The sequence below is a fragment of the Chrysemys picta genome, chromosome 21 (genome assembly GCF_011386835.1).
Source record: "Chrysemys picta bellii isolate R12L10 chromosome 21, ASM1138683v2, whole genome shotgun sequence".
NCBI lineage: Eukaryota > Metazoa > Chordata > Testudines > Emydidae > Chrysemys > Chrysemys picta.
Genome location: NC_088811.1, coordinates 5,056,278 through 5,078,645, shown reverse-complemented (window position 1 = coordinate 5,078,645; position 22,368 = coordinate 5,056,278). Strand labels below are relative to the sequence as shown.

General features: G+C 44.3%; 1 protein-coding gene across 3 annotated transcripts in view; it reads left to right on the top strand.

The window, feature by feature from the left end:
- PLCH2 (phospholipase C eta 2) overlaps window positions 1–22,368 on the top strand; it is a 321,195-nt gene that overhangs the window by 286,866 nt on the left and 11,961 nt on the right. For all 3 annotated transcript variants that reach the window (XM_065575187.1, XM_065575186.1, XM_008167192.4), the window contains 7 exons: window positions 870–967; window positions 1,849–2,031; window positions 2,485–2,592; window positions 5,709–5,833; window positions 9,494–9,578; window positions 10,228–10,374; window positions 11,745–11,824. In XM_065575187.1, coding sequence (XP_065431259.1) covers window positions 870–967; window positions 1,849–2,031; window positions 2,485–2,592; window positions 5,709–5,833; window positions 9,494–9,578; window positions 10,228–10,374; window positions 11,745–11,824 — 826 coding nt within the window. The remainder of the gene's footprint in view (window positions 1–869; window positions 968–1,848; window positions 2,032–2,484; window positions 2,593–5,708; window positions 5,834–9,493; window positions 9,579–10,227; window positions 10,375–11,744; window positions 11,825–22,368) is intronic.

The window sequence follows — 22,368 nt, the reverse complement described above, 5'->3', positions numbered from 1 at the left end:
AGGTCAGATGGAAATCAGGTTGGGATGCTTAGGAGAGATTTATTGGGGCTACCAGGAGAACTGAGAGGAGGGCAGAAGAGGGTATGTTGGAAAAATGCCAGTGAAGCAGCCAGCAGCATTGTTGGAGAACTCCATGCTGAGATCATAAACCCACTCGGCACATTGTGGCGTTAACCTGAAGCAAATGGGAAGGACAGGGCACCAAATTCTTTGGTATTTAAAATATACGTCCTTTAAGGACTATCCTATCCTATCAGTTGGTGGCGAAAAAGACCTTTTCAAGGGCAAGTCCACAGTTCAACCTCCTGCCTAGCAGCATAGAGTATCTGCAACATACCAGATCTTAAAGTATAACTCTTAGCCAGAAGTTCAAGTCTTTTCTTGGCCATTAACATACAAGAAGATGAGGCTCTTTGGCCCAAATTTTAAAAGATATTTAGGCATTGCTATGCTCAGTGTTGTGACGCCTAAGTCTCATCTTCCAAAGGGATTTAGGTGCTCAGGAGCCAACAGCCCATGGACAGTCTTTCTGTGTGCTTCCAGCGCTGGTTTAACCAGAAGCCTGTACTGTTACAATGAGTCTTCATGTGGTGTCCCTACAACTATGGCATAAGAACATAAGAATGGCCATACGGGGTCAGACCACAGGTCCATCTAGCCCAGTATCCTGTCTGCCGACAGTGGCCAATGCCAGGTGCCCCAGAGGGAGTGAACAGAACGGGCATAGCAGTACTCCGTATTGGAAGAGACTCCTCCCTGTATTTCGTTACCCTGACAGTTATTTACAAAACTAAAGTTTTGTGTGTGTGTGGGGGGGGGAAATCGCCTCTTGATCAGTTTATGGGAAACGGTTTGTTTTATTCACCCAGGATGAGCAGACAGAAGAAAACAATGAAGCTTTCCCGGGCTCTCTCTGACCTGGTGAAGTATACAAAGTCTGTTGGGATCCATGATGTTGAAACTGAAAGTAGGTTGATCTAAGTATCTGCTAAAAACTAACTGCTCTGCATAGAGCTTGGAAACTGACATGGAAGGTTTATGTTCTTGCACCTAATTTTGATTATAAACGCTTTATTCCAAGAGGAATTTGACAGCAGAGCTGCATGCAATAAATCTGTGTCATTTCAAAGTGGCCAGTCATCATTTGTTAAGACTTGGAGTCTGAAATGTGAATCTGGATTTGTGCAGGAACTTCATTAAAGTGGATAAAAATAACCACATGTTGTAGTAACCCATTGGCTACTGCCAATTGCTAGAAAGGCTGCTGTATGCCAGTTTACACTTTAAGAAACAGGATAATTCTGAAAGGACATTTATGCTGCTCCCAACTAGAATTTGTGGTGTTTTGGAGAGGAATCACTACATGAGAAATTTTAATCTTCATTACAAAGCAATAGGAAAATCTCCAGAACTTTGGCTAAGTATATGAAAGTTCAGGTGCTGCTTCAAAACAGTTGATTCTGCAAAATGAAACTGCTTGGAGATTTTAGCCCTCCTTGGATGTTTTCTGCACCTGATCCTGAGCAGAACCAGGAAGTCCAAATGCCACCTGTAGCAGAGAGAAATATTAAGGGATTAGGGGATTTAAACTTTCCTCAAGCCATCCCCAAACCTCAAAGATTTGGGTCAAGTTCTGTGTGATGATTCAGATCATTATTGTACCTGACCTGGATTTCCCACCTCTAACTCTTCCATGCATGAAACAAAATGTGGTGATGGAAGAGAGCGAAAACCATATCTGATCAGGTTGTGTTTGCAAGAAAATTATTAGTAACTGATGGGAAGTTGTTGGAGGGGATTGTTTTTAAGGGGAAGCCATCCCCTTCTAACTTTCTTCTCTCCTTGCAGTCTCTTCCAGTTGGCAGGTCTCATCTTTCAGCGAGACAAAGGCCCACCAGATACTCCAGCAAAAGCCAGCACAATATCTGCGTTTCAACCAACACCAGTTGTCCCGCATCTACCCGTCTTCCTATCGCGTAGATTCCAGCAATTACAATCCCCAGCCCTTCTGGAACGCTGGTTGCCAGATGGGTAAGCAAAAAGGATGTTTTGTTTTATTTTATTTTTTTAACTAGGTGGAAATCTCATGCATGAATGGGGTCCCAGAATCTTTCTTTGAAAGAGAGGCTGAACAGAAAGCCCCAGCAAAGACCCTTAGGTTACCTGATCATCCAACTCTCCTGACATCTGGGTCTTTGGTACCTGGGGTATTGTCTGTGTCTCTAGTAGGGTAGGATGCCTTGAGTATGCATATGCCTAGTGGCTGAGACATGGAAAGCAATGCCCTCCTGCCCACATGCAAGAAACCCTACAGACAGGAGGAAAGACTCTCCCTGGAGCTGTGCTATCTTGGGTTTACGAGGAGAAGAGGGTCCCTGTTCCAACATCTCTGGCTCTCTGTCACCAGTTTAAAACATATGTAGGTTTTCTTTCCTGCGAATGCTCTCAACAGACTTAATGTCATTGCGTCCTTCTTTGCAACAGTTGCATTGAACTATCAGTCAGAGGGGAGAATGCTGCAGCTGAACCGGGCCAAGTTCAATGCCAATGGGAATTGTGGCTATATCCTCAAACCGAAGTGCATGTGTCAAGGTAAGGAAACGCCAGCCAGTGAGGGCTGCAGAGGGAGAGGAAGGTTCCTGAGGGTGGGAACGGTACTTTATGAGGGAAAGATGCGTGGCACTGCTATGCATTGTGGGATATGCCAGCAAGCAATGAGAATGGAAGTAGTAGAGTCAGTAACTCGTTATGTTTGGGCTTGATTTTTCCAATGGTTTCTGAAGTTGTGTGAGTGTAGGGGAGTGTACGTGTACAGCTGCTGGGCGCTTTCCTCCAGCCTGAGGAAACCCTTTGAAACTTCAGGCCTTAACCTGCTCTTACGCTGGCGTGAGCACCGCTGACATCAGTGAAGTTGTTCCTGAATTACACTGGTGGAAGTGAGAGCAGGTTTGGCCCAGTATCCCCAAGTGTCTCTGAATGCATTGGGATGGATTAATTTCCCCCCAGTACATGCACCATAGACTTATTCGTTAATACTTCTTGAAAGTAGAGACTGCATGTACTGTCACATGGGCTGTGTGTAACTATAGGCACATGAAACGTCATCTAAGGTAGTCACAGATAAGTGAAAGCTAAACGAGGCCCATATCTCCCCACACACGAGAAAGACTCATCCTCTCTACAGTGTCCATATTGCGATGGGCTGGAGTTATGGAGGTTTTCCCCCGAATGGAGTTTGGATTGTATTGCTCTAGGGATGGTGCCTGCAGCAAGGAACCAACGCACCTGCCACTACATACTAACCACTGCTCGCATCCACAGTGATAGAGGGATTGGGATCAGTATATAAAATATCCATTTCTTTGATCTCTATAAGGCTTTCACTCTGTAAGGCACCATCTTCTCCCCTTCAGCCCAGCCAAGTCAGGCAAGAATTCACAAACCCCCACAGCACTAAGTGCTTCCCAGTCCGTTCTCTTTAACGAAGACAGAATCCCAATTTAGAGCATCAGCTGACAGGTAAATGTAAGTTGGGCAGGCTCTGTAGCCTCGAGAGGTGACAAATTGCTCTCCGTCTAAATCCACAAAACACAGCACGGGGAACCAAACATTATCCTACCGGAGAGATTCCGTAGTAAACAAAGCTGGAATAGTATTGACGGGTATCCAAAGTGGTACAGGGATTGGGACCCAGCCCTCACAGGAGACGCATCTCTTGGTCCTGCTGCATGTAGGTTTATATAATTGTTTGTCATAATAATCATCAGATTTTGGGGTGGGGGTTTCAAAACTACTTGAGTGATGTAGGAACCACAAGTCCTATTGAAAGTCAGCAGGACCTGGGTTTCTAAGTCACAAAGGGAATGTCTACACCACAATTAAAAACCGGTGGCTGGCCTGCAACAGCTGACTCAGGCTCGCGGGACTTGGGCAAAGGGGCTGTTTAATTGCAGTATAGACATTCGGGCTCAGGCTGGAGCCCGGGCTCTAGGACCCTGCGAGGTGGGAGCGTCCCAGAATGTCTACACTGCAATTAAACAGCCCTTTAGCCCGAGCCCAAGCCAGCTGGCATGGTCCAGCCATGGGTATCTAATTGCCATGTAGACATATCCTTAGACATCTTGAAAATTACACCCTTTGTCAGTTATATTTTGGAATTTTAGAGGAAGGGGGCTTTGTTTGTTTGGTTTTTTGTACAGTTCTCACCACTGCAGTCTTACCTTCACTGTGGTGTTCGTTACCACTTCCTAAGGAAATGCCATGGTAACCGTATCTACTTGCAAAAGCAGACATGCAAAAATTGTACACCGATTGCCATTACGTGCACTCATAAGTTACAGGGGGTGCACTTTTATTAAGTCTAGTTTAATTAAATCAGTTACACTAATGTGCTTCAGAGTGGTAGCTGTGTTAGTCTGTATCAGCAAAAACAACGAGGAGTCCTTGTGGTACCTTAGAGACTAACAAGGGTTCTAGCCCACGAAAGCTTATGCCCAAATAAATTTGTTAGTCTCTAAGGTACCACAAGGACTCCTCGGTGTTTTTACTAATGTGCTTGTGGTTAGAACAACTCTTAAGCGGAGCCTAGTGCATGTGGAATGTTTTATGGGTGTGCATAGGTCTGTGCAGGTGTGGTCCTCCTTTAGGCCTACACTACTACACTTTATGGGATGCGTAATGACTATCTCCCTTGAAGGCACCCAGCTATTAAGGATCTGTGTGTTTGTTTCAAGCTCCATTGAAGCAGATTTGTCCCTGAGAAAGATGAAACCATCATTTTTATTTGGTTGATTTCTCATTTAATTCATCACTTTCTCTCTGTCTGAAACCCTTTATCTAGAATCCTACATATTTCTGATAATGTGGCCTTAAGCAAAGTATTTTAATACTATCTTAGTGATTGAGTTGTCATATGTAAACAACTCTCACTTTTCTTCATTGATTTAATATCTGCCCAGCCCTGGATTTTTAAATAAATTGAATTTACTATCCTATCTTTTTTATTGCAATGTCCCATCTCCTCCCACTGCTCTACAACAGTACAGTCCATTACTATCCCTTGCTTGAGCTTGTCTTCAAAATGCTCTTTTAACTTCAGATTACTGCTGGCTGATGCTTTCTTTCTGTTCTAGTATAAGTCAGGAATGACACAGTAGAGCACTTGCTAGCATCCTAAGTCGAGAGTTTCAGTGTGTTATGAATTATTTCACCTCAGCAAAGTTCCAGTGTTTATGATGTAAAAGCTATTGGTGATGATTTCAAAGCCATAAAATTCAGGTCTGGATTTTGAAATCCACCACACAAAATTATGGGATGTTCAGATCCAACCTCTCAGTGCCACCAGATCTAAACTACTACCTGGTGATTAATTTGGTAACATGCGATGTTTGCATCTAAAGCTCTTTCCAGTGGCCTTTGTAAGCAATTAACTTGTCCTTGGTGCTTGCTATGCTGAAAAGTATCCAAAATGCTGTGCCAGTGTGTTACCTGCTTGTAAAGATGTTAATGAGTATGGTCCATTTTTGGATGTTTATACCTATAAGTGCTTGAGGGGACTGGGTGGGGCACCTTCCTAAGCACAGTTTGTAACAACTGGTTGTAGAGTCAAATCAGCAAGGAAAAGAGAGAGGAAGAGCTCGCGGAAAATGTCACCATCCATAAAATAGTGCCAGTCCTCCTTTATGTTCTGCGGATTCTTGCCCCCACAGGTGTCTTTAACCCAAATTCTGAAGACCCACTCCCCAATCAGTTGAAGAAGCAGCTGGTGTTGAGGATAATCAGCGGGCAACAGCTACCGAAGCCCCGGGACTCCATGCTGGGAGACAGAGGAGAGGTGGGGAATGCTGAACGGGGGATGAGGCTCTCCTATCTGAGAGTGTCTGTCTGTCTGTCTGGGGGCTGGTCTGGACAAGTCCTTAACTTTTTGCATTTGTTTCTATGGGAAACACTGAGCTTCACTTCGAATATATCATGCAGCTCATTAGCTTCCAAGAGCACCAGGTGCCTTTCCTCCCTTACGCATTGTGGAGCTAGTCTGTTCTGCCTTATTCTCATACGGCCCCTCTAGGATGTTTAGGAAAAGCCAAGATGCTCGATCACTGTGACGGGTCCCTATTCACTGCAGTGCTCTTAAACTCTCAAACAGAGCCAACAAAACCCTGCGTCCCCTAAAAGTGCACAAAACTGCTGAGCTCGTCAGCAAGACAAATGAAGCTACTTGAGGGTCCCTCTTGTCCTCTGCCTGTGTGAATAATATTCCCAGCCTCCCGCTCCCCAGCACAGCGCATTGTGTGCCTTCTCTACTCGTCCCCTCTTTGGTTTGGTTTGGCTTTGTGTGTGTGTGTGTGTGTTGTGGCAGTTTATTTTGTTGTTTAAAGCCTCTGGCAACTCTGATTAAAGCAAAATCAGCCAGTGTTGGGGCTTTTTATTTCTTCTGCTGTTGTGTATCAAATGCTTGTGGAGTATGGCCAGTGTGCCTTTATTAATTAAACATTAGTCTTCAGGAAATTTGAAGACCAACTAGCTCCAAGTAAGACTTCCTCTCAAGCCTTTAGCCCATTAGAACTAGAACCGAACCTCTGAGTGGTTCTGAAATGCTTGGATTTGGAACGAATACTTCGAAATACTCTTTCCCTGAATGCTTAGCATTGAGAGATGTATCAGTCTGGAATGGCTGTCATAATCCAAGTGTGAGTCTGGAATGGCTGTCAATCCAAATGAAGATTCTGGCCAGAAGCAGCAGGATGGTGTGCGGTTGAATTGTTGGATTGTTGCCTTAGAGATACATATTCCAGTCCTAGTTTTTCCACAAACTCCCTGTTGGGCAAGTCACATAATCTCCCTGTGCCTCAGGTCCCCGTCTCTGAAATGGGGATAATAGTCTCCCCTTTTCCTGCCTTTTGTCTGTCTTGTGTGTGGAGAGTGAAAGCTCTTTGAGATAGGGACTGTCTCTGCATCTGTGTAGCGCCTAGCACAATGGGGCCTTGATCTCAGGTGCAGCTTCTAGGTGCTCCCGTAATACAAACGAGATTTATTGGTGGGGTGGGAGAAGCTGCTAATATTGAAAGATTAATGGGCCATGGACTCCACATAGAAAATAATGAGTCAACATCTTTCTTTCACTTCCCTTTTTTATTGCCAAGGGCACTTGGGCTGTGCATAGGTTGTCTTCTCCTCAGAGAGAATTTTCATCTCCTTTCTCTCCTGCCTGTGTATTCCCCACCCTCAAGTGAGGCAAACCTCACTTTGTGACATCACAGTTAGATTCTCTGGAGGGGTTTGTGGTGTCACAAGCAGAGGATGGTGACAAATGGGTCCTTTTGGCAGGAATAGTTCCCTAATAAAGTTTTAAAAACAAAACAGAGAAAAGGTTGAGGGTGGGGAAAAGCAGAAAATAATTGTTGCCCCAAAACTCCAGATTCCAACACCCGTGATGGTCATTGTATCTGGTAAAAACTTGGTAATTCCATCCTGGGGAGATTACAATATTTCAAAATTAGTTTTTGTCCCAAATCAGACAAAAAAATCTGCCTTGACATTTGTTTCACAAAATGAAATAGGTAACTTTTTATAGAATAGAAAAGTCAAAACGATAAAGTTGAAATGAAATGTTTGGATACTTTCCTATGAAAATTTTGATGAAATTGATACGTTCCCATGAAACATTTAGATTTCACAGAATCTGCTTTTTCGGGCTGCAGATAGTTCTGTCCGAAAATTTTCGACCAACTCTAATCTTTAGGGATCCCAGTTTCACAGCTCAGGTCCATCTTTACACAATGCATTGTCCTGAAGTATAACAGGGCTTCAAGGCTTTCACTGACACGTTAAGAATTTTAAAATTCCAGTTTGAATGGAATAGAACAGCCCCACGAGCCCGCGTCAGCTGGCACGGGCCAGCTGTGGGTGTTTAACCGTAGACAGACCCTAAATGACTTAGAAATAACATTGACACCTGTGCCCTAAAGTCCCTTAGGCCTGACCTACACTAAAAAGTTCGGTTGACCTAGCTACGTTGCTCTGGACATGGAAAAACACCCACCCCTGCCCAATGTAGTTAAGCTAACTACCACCCACCTAACTTCCCTGTGCAGACAGTGCTGGGTCAGTGGAAGAATTCTTCCGTCGACCTCGCTACCGTCTCTCAAAGAGGTAGATTAACCACAAGGATGGGAGAACCCCTCCCATTGGCACAGGTGGTGTCTCCAGTGACATGCTGCAGCTACGCTGCTGCAGAATTTCAAATGTAGACAAGCCCTTGGCTGCTTTCGGAAACCCCACCCTTTCTTTTATTGGCCGGATGGTAGGACCTAGAGGCCCCAATCAATTATCAGGGCTTCGTTCTGCTAGGTACTATATACACGTTGTGAAAAGAGAGGCCCTCCCCCAGAGCCTTTTGCAGAATAGAGCTATATGAACAAGGTTCATATATACCGAACATTCAGCTGTCTTGCAAACAATAAGGAAGGGAGGTAAGATGCTTGTGTTTTTCTTTAGTGACAAAGTATCCCGTGTGCTGAAGATTTGTTTTCTGCTGAACACCAAAACTCTAGCATTCAACCATTACTCAGTCCAGCCACTCTGTGGTTTTTTTGTTTGTTTGTTTTTGTTTTTTGTCATCCCAATTTAGTTGGTCTCAGATTTGAGATGATTCCTTATCGTTTTTGTCAGTTTCGTGGACAGCAATTACTTGAAAGGCTCTTCTCCCTGCTGAGACGGTATTGACTAGTGGTTGTACGCGCTCTGTGTTCAGCATACACTGACTGAAAGCAGTAGCAGGCTTTCCTAGGATCTAACTAATGGTTGAGTTACTATTCTTCATCCCCACTATTGTTAATTTTTAGTTCCTAGAGGTCCCAACTGAGATCGCGGCTCTATTGTTCTAGGCAGGTATAAACACCCAGCAAGACACGTGCCCTGTCATGAAGATCTTGAGTCTAAACAGATAGCAGGAGTGGGAAAGGAGGCACAGAGAGCAGAAGTAATTTGCCCATAGTCAGAGACTAGAACAGAACCTGCATGTCCTGAGTCGCAGTCCATTGTTTTATCCACTGGACCAGGCTGCTTCTCTGGTCACCGAGATCTTCCACGACCAGACGTTCCCTGAACTCGCTCAGTTTATGTTGTCTTGCAAGTTGTCTCTTTACAACTTATTTGCAATGGTGACCACCCTGAAGAAATTTTTAAAGCTTCTGCTTAGATGTACACTGAATTGAAAGATATTCAAATAGAGAGAACTGTTAACTTGCTGTGAGCTGTAACACCCATTTTGAATCAATGGGGTAGCGGTCACATGATGATGATGATGAAGGTTATTATATTTTTTTACTGTGATATAGTCCTACATCTTTTAGCAGCAAAGCGACAAGTTACCCATATGATCCTGGCTGTTTCATCTGCAATAGCGTTTGATGCCCATGCGGTGAAGATAAGGATATTACTTGATTTCTGTCTTTTTCATTTTTTAAAATATTCTTTCCTTTCTCTTTTCTAGATTATAGATCCATTTGTAGAGGTAGAGATCATAGGGTTACCAGTGGACTGCTACAAAGAGCAAACTAGAGTAGTTGATGACAATGGTAAGACCTGGTTTGGGTGTTTGTTTTTTGTTTCCCCCTTGCCATCTAGTACACATTTGGACGTGAAGTTCGAAGGGTCATTTTGTCACATGGAGGCAAAATCGGCCAAACTTGAGACCCATTGCAGCAAAGCATTTAGTACAGCTTAAGTGTTGTTAACGTCAATGACGATTACGCGTGTTCCTATGTGTTTTGCTGAATCGGGGCCTAGGTAAGGGAGTGTTGTGTAATTACAATTTTGGTGCAATGAGATCAGACACCCAGATCAATCTGTTTATTTATATCACACTCCTCTTCATTAGAGAAGGGTAGTGGTCAGGACAGGAGACTGGAAGCCAGCAACTTTTCAGGTCTATCACTCCTTGTTCTGCCACTTGGTAGACCTTCGGAGAAGATAAAAATGTTTGCGAGACATGAAAATCCTGTGTTTCTTACACTGTTGCAGCTCCCACTGATAGGAGTGGGAGTTCCGGATGTGCAAGGAATACAGAACCAAAGCCTCTATGGTCGATTAGAGGGACCATTACTGTGTAGGAATTGATGTATCTTCAGAACAACATAGCAAGGACTAAATGGTTTCTGGCCCATAGCTGGGGCTGCTTGGTGCCACTGCAATGTAAATAACAAAAGCTGATTCTCCAATTCCCAGGTTTCAATCCAATGTGGGAGGAGACTCTGGTGTTCACAGTGCACATGCCAGAGATTGCGCTGGTTCGCTTTCTGGTGTGGGATCATGATCCAATTGGGCGGGATTTCATTGGACAGAGGACGTTAGCTTTTACCAGCATGATGCCAGGTAAGGCCGTGCTCTCTGTCTCGATGACATACAGGATCGATTGGCTGAGGCCTTGTTCTCTAAAACTCCTTTATTGTGACAAGTAAAATATCTCCCAGGGTAGCTTTGCCACGTGTGCACACAAATGTGCATCTGCCCTGGGGAGTTGTTGTGAGCCGGTGGCTAGAGCAGGAGACTGGGTAGTCAGGACTCCTGGGTTCTGTACCCACATCTACCACTAATTCATCGTGTGACCATGACCAAGTCACATAACCTCCTCCTCGGGCCCGATTTTCAAAGGTGCTCAGTGGCCAGAAGTTCTCATTGAGAACAAATTCTAGCTACTGATTTAGGCACTTGTATGGACACTGGTGTGGAGCTCGTTTGAAAATATGGTCCCTTGTGCTTCCGTTTTCCCACTTGTAAAACGGGGATGCTAATCCTTGCCTCTATCACAGGCATGTTATGCAGCTTAATTAATGAATGTCTTACGCTGCTCAGGTTTAAAAGTGCTCTTGGGTAGAAGTGCGGAGGATTAGGAGGGACCTGAGAAAGCACTATCTAGCTAAGCATGCTGGACTGCAAAGGCTACAGTAAATGATCTATTTCGTTCTGTCCCGTTGTTCTACAACTTTTATTTTTTTTCTCAAATGTATTATTTTTATTTGGCAGCGTTTTGGCTTTCGACAGCGTAAATGAGATACAGTGACTTTTATAGACAGTGGGGCAAACTTCAGAAGCCTTCCTGAGCAAAGCTGGAGTCGCATTTGGTCTCGTGTTTGCTGGCAGCTCGCCAGTGGCCACAATTACTGCCGGTGCTAGTTGAATGTAAAGCAGTCTGCTAGTTGGGCTGCTGGTGAGATCTGGGGATTTGTTTGTTTTCATTTTTTGGGTGTTTTGTTTTTTGTTTCCTGTCTATTTCCTGCTTTTTGTGCAATCTTATTTCACATAAAAGCATCCTGGGCGCAGCTTTTTTCTTTATCCATCAGAGCAGAGGAAACAGGTTTATTTAGGGTGGGGACCCACAACCCCCATCTGGGTAATGATTGTAACGTCTGCTGAAGTATTAGTAATGGCCCCAAGCCTGCCAGGGACAAGCTAATCAATTATACATTGCAGAATTGACAGCAGCAATAGTGGAAAGTGGAAAAAAATAGTGTGAGGTTTGTTTGTTTTTTATAATAAGGAAGGGACAGGGGAAAACACCAGTAAACTTTGTAAATGGTGTATGGCTCTCACTCAAATCAAGTGTGGCAAGATGATGTACAATCCTGAGTGCTCAGCGGTTAGATGGGGCCGGGAGAAAGCTTGTTAATTTTTCCCCCCTGTGGTTAGAAATGGAAAGTCTGTAGCGACAGGAGGCTCTCATCTCTGCCCCCTCTGTGTTTCAGGCTATCGGCACGTGTACCTGGAAGGCATAGAAGAAGCGTCCATCTTCGTTCATGTAGCTATTAATGACATCTGTGGTAAGGTGAGTGACTGACTGCAGCACCGTAATGCAGCCTGTGTTTGTAAGCGTGCTGGCGGGGTTTGTACCATGCAGGGAGGGGGAGAGCCCAGGGATGGGGCCCAAACTAACCCATTTGTGGAATCCAAGTAACTGCCGCTCTGAGGTTTTTATAGTAGCCTGAGATCTCTTTAAACATCCATGTAGCATAAGCAGGTGGCACAACCAGAGAAGGAACCCCCATTGCACGGCTAATAGATTCCTATCTAGATTCTCCCCTTACAGTGCTTCGGTTCCGGGGCATTCTTCCATCGCTTCCCACACCATATTGCTCCTAATGAAGGGCCAAATCCTGACGCAGTTCTTACTCGCTCCTTACGGCTACTGGACAAAACTCGGCTAGGAACTCTGGTGTAACTCTGAAGTGGCTGCATTGAAATGGCAGAATTCAGCCCATTGTCTGAGTAAGGCCTTCGGGATTTCGCCTAAGTGTCCTGCTATCGATGCAGCCAGATGCGGCAGCACAAACTGGCGAGAGCCTGCTTGTTCAGTGAGCAGGTTCTCTCTCTCCATCACCACACGCCTCTCCAGGCACCGGGCATGTCTTCCAGTCCTTGTGGGGGAATCAGAAGAAAATGGAGCATTTAGACCATATAAAAACGTGTCAGGCTGTCTATACATTACATAATACATCTTCTGGTGGTTTCTGAACACCCCCCACCCTTGTAACACTAATACAAACACTCATGCAAAATGAAGGACTCACCCACCCCTAAAGCATTGTGTAATTGGTGGACAGCTCCTAAAGGCCCAAAAGGGGATGGCAGCACCCTGGTGAGTGATAGCGTTTATAGGCAGGGGTATAGCACTTCAGCACACGTGTGTGCGTATATACGGGTGTGTCTGATACATTTGGTGCTGGTTTGGTGCTCCTAAATTAAAAGTGCAGACCTGAATTGTTGCGGCTTTCTGGCTGCAGAGTTTATGCCATGAATGCTCTGTCACTCTGCCTCCCCAATGCTTTAGCATTTTAAACATAGCGCTGAAGCGTTGCCAGTTTGGAGACTTGATCCCTGCTGCTGGACTTTCATTTCCGGGTCTGCCTTTGACTCTTGCTGCGCTGAGAAGTGCACAAAGTGGCCTCCCTCCTGGTTTGTGGTGCTCAGTGGTCACTCCTCCCCTGCATCCATCTGTCCACTCTTTGGCTTGCTTCACATGCAATCAAAATAGAACTGCCTTGATGACCTGTTCTGATTTCAGATGAACCGTTCCCAGGTTGACAGTACAGCCTAAGAGCGTCAAGCTTCCCCCATAGCTGAATCGGAGACTCTTTCCCCGGCAGTCCATAGCGCTCAGTTACACATCTCCCGTGTGGCTCCTGCAGTGCTTAGGAAACCGCAACCATAGTTTTGTATAAGGTGATAAAAAGAGGGGCAGCAGGCTGCAATACCGGCATTCGGACAGCAGGAGGCAGTATTGAACAGGCCAGGAATCCTAAGAGTCTCGAGTGTTGCTCATTTTTAGGATAATTTTTTTTAAAGTCATGTGGCTATTTTAGGTGAATTCTAAAATAGGAAAGAGTTGGGCTAACTCCTGGGAAAGCTGCACTTTGGAGCGTAGAAAGAGGGTGGGTTTCTGAAAGGGACGTCCCACGGCTCATTTCAGTTAATGCCTCTACAAGGAGAGGACTGTCAGGCTATTACTGCCCAGGTATCTAAAGCCTGAATCGACAGCTTTCCGGCAGGCACAGCTCCCTCCCTTCTGACTTCGCCGGCAGCCTTGTCTGCAGCATCTGACCCAGGAGGATAGCTCTCAGGAGCAGGAGACCTGAAAGCTTTGGGTGAGAGGGAAGTGGCCGGTGCTGGGTGATGAGCAGTAACGTGGTCAGTGTTAGGTGCTCCAGTCTGTGGTGTGCCTAGCCCATCCACACCTTGGTAATGCCCAGGCCAGTTAATGCCAGTCTCCAGGAACAGGAGAATAAATGGCAAGCTGAGAATAGCTATTACGAGACTGATTCTGCCTGAGCTACCACTGCTAAGTGCCTGAGATCAAAGCAGTTGCACAGGGTGTAAATCAGACCTGATTTAGCCTTCTGTAATTCTGTGGCGAAGTGTGGTTTGGCCCAGGGACCTGCTTTCAGATACATGCTCCCTGGCCTTGATTCAAGCAGCGTTATTCGGTTTTACCCCACAAACCTCTTTTTTTGGATTCTGGGGTCACTGTGTGCAGGTCGATTGCCTCTTTCCTGGCCCCTCTTGCCCCACCACACCTAGACTGGGCGAGCCAGATGGTCAGGGCCCTCAGGACAGCAGCCGGTGCATGCCTAACTGGGCCACGAAGGTGAAACAAAGCGTCTCAGGACTGCACCCCTTGCACTGACCTGCAATCGCCTAACGGTGCCTCTCTGTTCCACTAGCCCAGCTACTGAGCTGACTGTCCCAGCCAACCCCCCCCGCCCCCGTGTTAACTCTACTGAAGGCAGGTCATGGAAAGAGAAGTGATAGAATTTACCAAAGTGAAACATTTTCTAAATGCAGATTCTCCTCCCTGCCCCAGTCATAATGCTACAAAACAGGTACATTCTTCCCTCCCTCCTGATGCAGTGTGTTCATGCTGCTGCAGCTACTGTGTGCTAGAGGGATCGGGCAATATGGTGCCCTCCGTCAGAGGACACTGTGCGTATGTCTACACTGCAGTTAGACACACACGCGGCTGGCCCATACCCGCTGACTCGGGCTAGGGAGCAGCTTAATTGCAGCGTAGACATTTGAGGTAGGAGGGTCCTAGAGCTTGGCTGCAGCCTGTCTACACCGCAATTAAACAGCCCCTTAGCCTGAGCCCAGGTTAGCTGTCACAGGCCAGCCATAGCTTTTTTAATTGCAGTGTAGACCATAAGGTGTCTGGCTAAGCTGTCCAGGCCCCCTCCTTTCCCCTGCTCCTTTCAGGGACGCTGTTGCTGGGGCCAGTTGTGAGACCTCTGTTGCTTAGGCAGTTCCATAAACATGAGTCTGCTATTTCTGTCCCAGGCTGAGCTAGGAAACCCTGGAAATGTCCAGAGAGTGTCTGTTGGTTCCCATGAGACCCTATCGTAACTTCGTGGCGCAGATGCTTTGCTGCACTGGAGATGGCCCTGAGCCTCCGAGACTGTCACTCACTGATTGCACAACTCACAGCTCCCCTGCCACTATAAACCTGTTTAATTGTGTTTGCTTTTGGGCCTCTGTTGTTGGAGTGGTTCCCAGAATGCTCCACTTCACGCATATTTGACCTGCCGTCTTTCCCCCCGCATCCTCCTGCCAAAAACCCCCCAGAAAGGAACGGCTGCCACTATCCTTGCTGCAAACCCAAACCAAGGGAGAGAAAAAGGCCAAACGATTACCAGTGCTGCATATCGTAGTACCCAGGTGATTATTTAGCTCCAGAAAACTTTGTCTGTTATAGAAGAAGCAGCTTCTGGAGCTTAAATCCTATACTTCCCAAATACTGCTTAGCACTTAATTACTGCACACTCCACAATGGTGGGGGGTTGTAGGGTGCAGAGGGGGGAGCATCAGGACTTTATCTATGGCCCCAGGTGATTGGAGAGGGGATGTAGAGAGAAGGAATGTTCCATCAAGAGACTACTCCATTTCCGTTACTTCATGAGTTACCTCCCTCTTTATAAGAGTTACTTCATGTCTGGCCCCTTCTACTGCAACAGGCAAAAGGATATGGGCTAGTTTTTGTCCATCTGAAGATGCCAAGAATGAAAACAAACCTGGGGATGAGGGTGGGAGATAAGAAAGAATATACATGTATATTTTGTACATATACCTATGAAGGTGAAAGGCCTTATATACCCTTACTGTTCCAACTTTCCCAGAGCCATCAAAGGCTTTGTCTACATTGGCAAGTGAAAGACAAAACTTCTGTTGTTCAGAGGTGTTAAAAAAATACCCCACTGAAAGACACAAGTTTTGTTGACGACAAGCGCTGGTGTGAACAGTGCTTTGTCAGCCGGAGCGCTCTCCTGCCAACAACGCTAACGCCGCTCATTGGGGGTAGACGTTTTTTGTCGGCAGGAGAGCCAACAAACAGCGGCTACACTATGCACCTTTTAGCAGCATGGCTGTAGTGACACAGCCGTGTCACTAAAAGCTGCGTAGTGTAGACATAGCCTAAGACTCTTCTCTTATTGAGTGAAATCTTGGCTCCCTGGAAGTCAATGGGAGCTTTGTCATTATCCTCCAGAGGGCTGTTTTTAAATGCCCAGACATTCTCAAACTTGGAAGTCAATTAAATTCAGAGGGCACATTTTCAACTCTTTTTTCCTTTCCTTTTTAAAAAAGCTTAAATGTGCTGTTTTCTTTTCTTTCTTTCTTCTTTTTAAAAAATATGGCCCTAATTAAAGGCAGGGGAAGGTGACAGGAGATTTTAATTAGGGCAGCAAGAAATAACGAAATAAACAATAAAGACTTTGACTCAGTTCAAAGAAGTCTGAGGGGAAGCTAGGGAGCATCTGATGCCAGCTTCTGATGGTTTGAGGGTAAAACTGTTTCAAGTGTTGCCTGGCAACAGCCACAAAGGAAGGGGAAGGAAAGTGCCCACCTGCCCAACCACATGCTGGGATCAGAGGGGATGAAAAGGGGGAGCAATAAGATGAAGGCATTTAATTTCCAGTTAAGTTTCTTTCTAAGGTGCCCACTTCCTTCTAGCCTCTTGCTGCCGGCTGGCATGCGGTCTCTGGTTTTGTATCCCTTTGCCTTATATGATTCTTAGATGCAGAGAAGTTGTCTCTTCAGCCCTGGTCATCTACAGGTCAAGTTCTACGGTCTCTCCTCAGTGCACCCTATTGTGTTACATCAAGAGGAAGATGACCTCCTAAATCATAAAAAGAAGAACAGGAGTACTTGTGGCACCTTAGAGACTAACAAATTTATTAGAGCATAAGCTTTCGTGGACTACAGCCCACTTCTTCGGATGCATATAGAATGGAACATATATTGAGGAGATATATATACACACATACAGAGAGCATAAACAGGTGGGAGTTGTCTTACCAACTCTGAGAGGCCAATTAATTAAGAGAAAAAAACTTTTGAAGTGATAATCAAGCTAGCCCAGTACAGACAGTTAAGAAGTGTGAGAGTACTTACAAGGGGAGATAGATTCAATGTTTGTAATGGCTCAGCCATTCCCAGTCCTTATTCAAACCGGAGTTGATTGTGTCTAGTTTGCATATCAATTCTAGCTCAACCACACATCACTGAACAAAACCACTAACCCAGGAACCTATCCTTGTAACAAACCCCGATGCCAACTCTGTCCACATATCTATTCAAGTGACATCATCATAGGACCTAATCACATCAGCCATACCATCAGGGGCTCGTTCACCTGCACATCTACCAATGTGATATATGCCATCATGTGCCAGCAATGCCCCTCTGCCATGTACATTGGCCAAACCGGACAGTCTCTACGCAAAAGAATTAATGGACACAAATCTGACATCAGGAATCAAAATACTCAAAAACCAGTGGGAGAACACTTTAACCTGTCTGGTCATTCAGTGACAGACCTGCGGGTGGCTATCTTACAACAGAAAAACTTCAAAAACAGACTCCAAAGAGAGACTGCTGAGCTAGAATTGATATGCAAACTAGACACAATCAACTCCGGTTTGAATAAGGACTGGGAATGGCTGAGCCATTACAAACATTGAATCTATCTCCCCTTGTAAGTACTCTCACACTTCTTAACTGTCTGTACTGGGCTAGCTTGATTATCACTTCAAAAGTTTTTTTCTCTTAATTAATTGGCCTCTCAGAGTTGATAAGACAACTCCCACCTGTTTATGCTCTCTGTATGTGTGTATATATATCTCCTCAATATATGTTCCATTCTATATGCATCCGAAGAAGTGGGCTGTAGTCCACGAAAGCTTATGCTCTAATAAATTTGTTAGTCTCTAAGGTGCCACAAGTCCTCCTGTTCTTCTTTTTGCGGATACAGACTAACACGGCTGCTACTCTGAAACCTAAATCATAGTCATCCCTAATCTTGGTGAACGTTTCCTCTGAAGTGTCCTTCGCCCCCTCTTGTGTGGCAGTTCCTTGGTTTAACTGCTCCTAGGAAACTATTTCATATCTAAATTTGCCTTTCTTTAGTTGAAGGCAGGCACTTCCTTTTATTACATCCTTGGTCAGTCTCGCATAATTATTTGCTTTTCTTGATTTCTCCTTTTTCCCCTTGAGTAACTTGCTGATAGATCATTTTAATTTGCAGCAGGGTGACTCATCTGTTTAAACCTTTACAGGAACTTTTGGGTTGTTGGATTTTTCTCCGAACACTGTCTTACACAAGTAGTTATCTTTAAGCACATCAAAGGACCCCTGCTGTTTCATCCCTGTCTTTATCTCTTAGCTTCCAATCTACTGGGCTGATTTGTTTTCTGATTGCTTTATTTCCTTTTCATGTTCTCAATATATTACACACGCCGCTTGTTGCTTCTCATTACCACGTCAGCCTCTTTAGCTTTGCTGGTGTTCATATGCTAATACTGAAATCTCACCTCAGGAAGACACAGCTTTTTAATGAGCCTGTGGACACTTCCAATCACATATTCTACAAAATGTGAGACAAAACACCCCCGGCCAGCCCTGTGTCTCCACCTCGCACAACACCGGCTCACCCCAGTCTCTTTGGACCACATTCTGCTACCCTCCTGTTAGGTAGTACCTTGATGCGTAAGCAGACTCATTGTAATCAACAGAACTGCAGATGGAGTAAGTTTAGACTCAACAAGAGCAAAAATGGCAATATCTGACCCACAATCTACATCTGGAACACTCCCCGGTTGATTATAAAGATTATAGTCAACAAGACTTCTGTAGCCTCCATCGGAACCCCTACACCTCTTGTTAGCTCAGACTTCTTGCTTATATGCTTGGATCAACTTCTATTTGTCTGCTTTGCTAATGGTTAGAGTTGAAGTCTCCTGCATTTCAGCCTCTTAGCAATGTTGCTCCAGTCTCTCTGGTTTTGTCTGGTCTCAAATCACTGGATCAGTTCCTATTGTTTAAATTTACGGCCAGGTCATGAGATGGTATAAATCAGTGTATTCATTGGAGCTATGTCCAGTTTACACCCGCTGGGGAATTGGCTTATTGACACCAGTGAAGCTATTCTGTTTTATACCAGCTGAGGAATGAACCTTTAAACTGAAAGGATGTTGACTCCAGTTTTTCAGAAAGACTTCTGCTCCACTCCATGTTTCTATCTGGATATAAGTGCTAAAAGACTTCGCAGGCATTAATATTTGCTGGTGTTAGACATCTATGTACTAGAAAATGTCCCCACATTTCTATTCAAGAACCAAACGGGAGGGTGTTTCTGAAAATCAAGCTCTTTGTATCCGATGTTGCTTATAAATAGAGATGGTTGGAAAATCTGTGAGTTGTTTTATTATTATTATTTTTGACCAAAAATTGGGAACATTCTTAGACAAAAATTTTAATCTCCCCCCTTGGCATTTTCCAAAAGAACCCTGGGTGGACCTGTGGTAGGAACCTGTGCAAATGCCTTGATCATGTTAATTTTGGGTGGTTCTGTGCTGTGTTTATATTATTGGAACAAACAAATTTTCAAAAACAATTCTCAATCAGTAACGATGGGTCAAACCCAGAACCATATATCTGACTATTTCCCCATACACCTGTGTGAAAGCCATGTCACATGTCTCCAGACAACCATAATCAACCCCTGGTTTTGCCTATCCTTACTGATCCATTTGCTTCAGTGCAAATGTTGTTCTTCACTAGCATTCTCCTAAACTTGGGTATTGTCGCTTCTTCGATAATTCATAGTTGCAAAAATAGGGTGTCCCAGCACCTCTAGTTAACCTAAAACCTCTTTATGGACCGTTCTGTCTCCTAGATTTGATCTTCTGTTTCTGTCTCTTCTGTAGTCTATTCATGTATTGTGGAATTTCTCATGTTTTTCTAGATGTGCATATCTCTTAGATCCTCCCTCAATGTTGTTTTGTGTCTTACTTGCCTTTACTCTGTCTGTTTGTGATTTCAGTGGACTTCTCTATGTCAAAAAAAGTCTACTTTTAGAAGCAGAGCATTTTTAGGAGCCTTGAAGGTACCCCCTCCTGACTCAGGAAGGTGTAGTGAGCACCACCACACACCTGCATGCCTCTAACCAGTGAACTCATTAGCATTGGTGTTTCCTTATTAGCATTTTGAAACTGTTCAACTCATATAACATGGATTGTGACATTTTACTTGGTCAGTTTTGTCGGGTCATTGATCAGCCAGAGAGCCCACCATTTATGAAGCAGATCCAGGATAAAAATCTTTCTCTTTTTTTTTTTTTTTTTTCCCCTCTCTCTCTCTCACTTGCTGTCTCTTCTCCTACATCCTAATATCTTATCTGTTTGGTTTTTTTTAAGCTGCAGTTCAAACCGGTTCCTTCAGTTGTATGTGATATCATTTAACGTAATGTAGTTAAGTTTTGGGAAAGTCAACTGTAAGGACCAAAGGGTCTGGTGCTGATTTCTATAGGTCTGCTTTGGAGAAGGAAATGGCCAGCACTGTTTGCAAAAGCTAGAATTGGAGCTGAAAGCAGATATTCTGGATCTTCTTCTAAATGATTCTTGTTTTTACCTTTTTTATTTTTTATTTTTAACCAAATTTGCACTGGATTTGGGATCTTGAATCAGTAATTTGATTCAAGCATTAATGGCGAGTCTAACAAAGATGCACCAGATAAGCTAGAATGATACCTGGGGCCCTTCACTGCACATTACCCATTCCATCAGTGGGCCACTTTCTTTCGTTTTAATTGGGGTTATTTATGTGTGTGTGTGTGTGTGTGGAGATTTTTCTGAATTTTGCAAGTATTTTATAATGGGTCTGATTATCATTTTATAGTAGTAAATGAGTGCACTTGCCAACTTGTCTCAATTGGATTCTGCTTGGAAACTTCATATTTGGGCTGGTATAATTTCTTTCCTGCTCTGGTTATTAGCAGATGCGGTTGCTCAACAACAAATGTTTAATCTAGCTTTGAATTTCTCCAGTGATGGTGAGTCCACAACCTCCCTTAATAGCTTGTTCTCTTGCCCTAAATGTCACAGAGGGTATATTTGTTTGTAGTGTTGTTTATAGCCCTGTTGGTCCCAGGATATTAGAGAGACAAGGTGGGTGAGGTATTCTCTTTTATTGGTGAAATCTCTGTTGGTGAAAGAGACTGAGTTTGGAGCTACACATAGCTCTTCGGGTCTCTTTTGCCCACACAGAGCTTATTGATATTTAACCTCATATTTCCCTGCCCTATACTGTTTGCACTGGCTTATGGGAATAATTGGTACCCGTCTTCTTTCTTTAAACAGGTACGTTTCTTTTTGCTCATCTCTTCTTCACACAGAAACATGCTTACTCTTACCAGGTATAAGGCTGATCCAGACCCCACTGAAGTTGAAAGAGACATTCCTGTTGACTTCAGTGGGTTTTGGATCAGGCCCCTGAACTATGATTTTTATGGGCTAGGTTTATAGGATGGCACAGAGCAGCTTTAAACCCAGCCTCGCTGGCTGGTTGAACTGGGTGGGCAGCTGCTTCCTAGCTCTGAAGCCAGGCAGAGCATCCTGGTGAATCTGACCATGTGTTCTGGGGCAGGAAAGTAAATCACTTCAATTTGACCCTTCTGCACTTACAAATGGTATTGCAGAAATGTGACCTCCTCTATGACATCACAGGGCAAAGGATCCAAAGTGACCGCAAGCTAACTTCTAGCTGGTAGCGACACTGAATCAGTTGCAACCTCTATCTCATAGCTGATAAATTTCAAGCCCTGGCTTGTGGGGCCGCTGATAAGAGCATGTGACTCTTTACACCCCAAATAGAGGACCGAAATTACCCTGCTACTCCAGTAGAATCTGATCAAACTGCAAACGTGACAGAGTTCAGGGCAGGATGAACTGGTTAGAGGAGAAATTCCTAAAGCAGATCAACAGAAGCAAGTTATATACAGGATGCTCTAAACACACAATCAAAACCAAAGGAGCCCTTTATTATGCATGAGCAGCTTGTTACTTAAAAAGTTGGCAAGTACACCTGGAATGTTTATAGGAATGCTGAAACTTTGTAAAATTCACTGAATTGTAAATCAACTGGGGGAGGGTGTGGGGAATTGTCTGTGTTTAACATTTGGATAAGCATTGAAATGTATTTATTATGGCTCTGACTGCCTTTGCTTGTTTATAATGTGTTTCTCCAATGATGAAAATGTGCATGAGGGACATTGGATGAGGAGGTTGTCTGGTAGGAATTGATTAAAACACAATCAGATGGGTGGGTAGGGACAGAATCTGTCCTTGAGACAGGAACATTTCTGGTGCTGGAGCCTTGATACCTGATCTCCTGTATGCTATTATGATAGTCTTATGTATGCTACAGAACAAAATGTGGCATTTTATAGCTGTTTTAGACTTCCCTACAGTTACTAAAAAAATGTAAAGATCAATTTGAATTACAGGGTTATTTTGGTTTTTAATGAGGAATGTGGGGTTTTTTTTAATT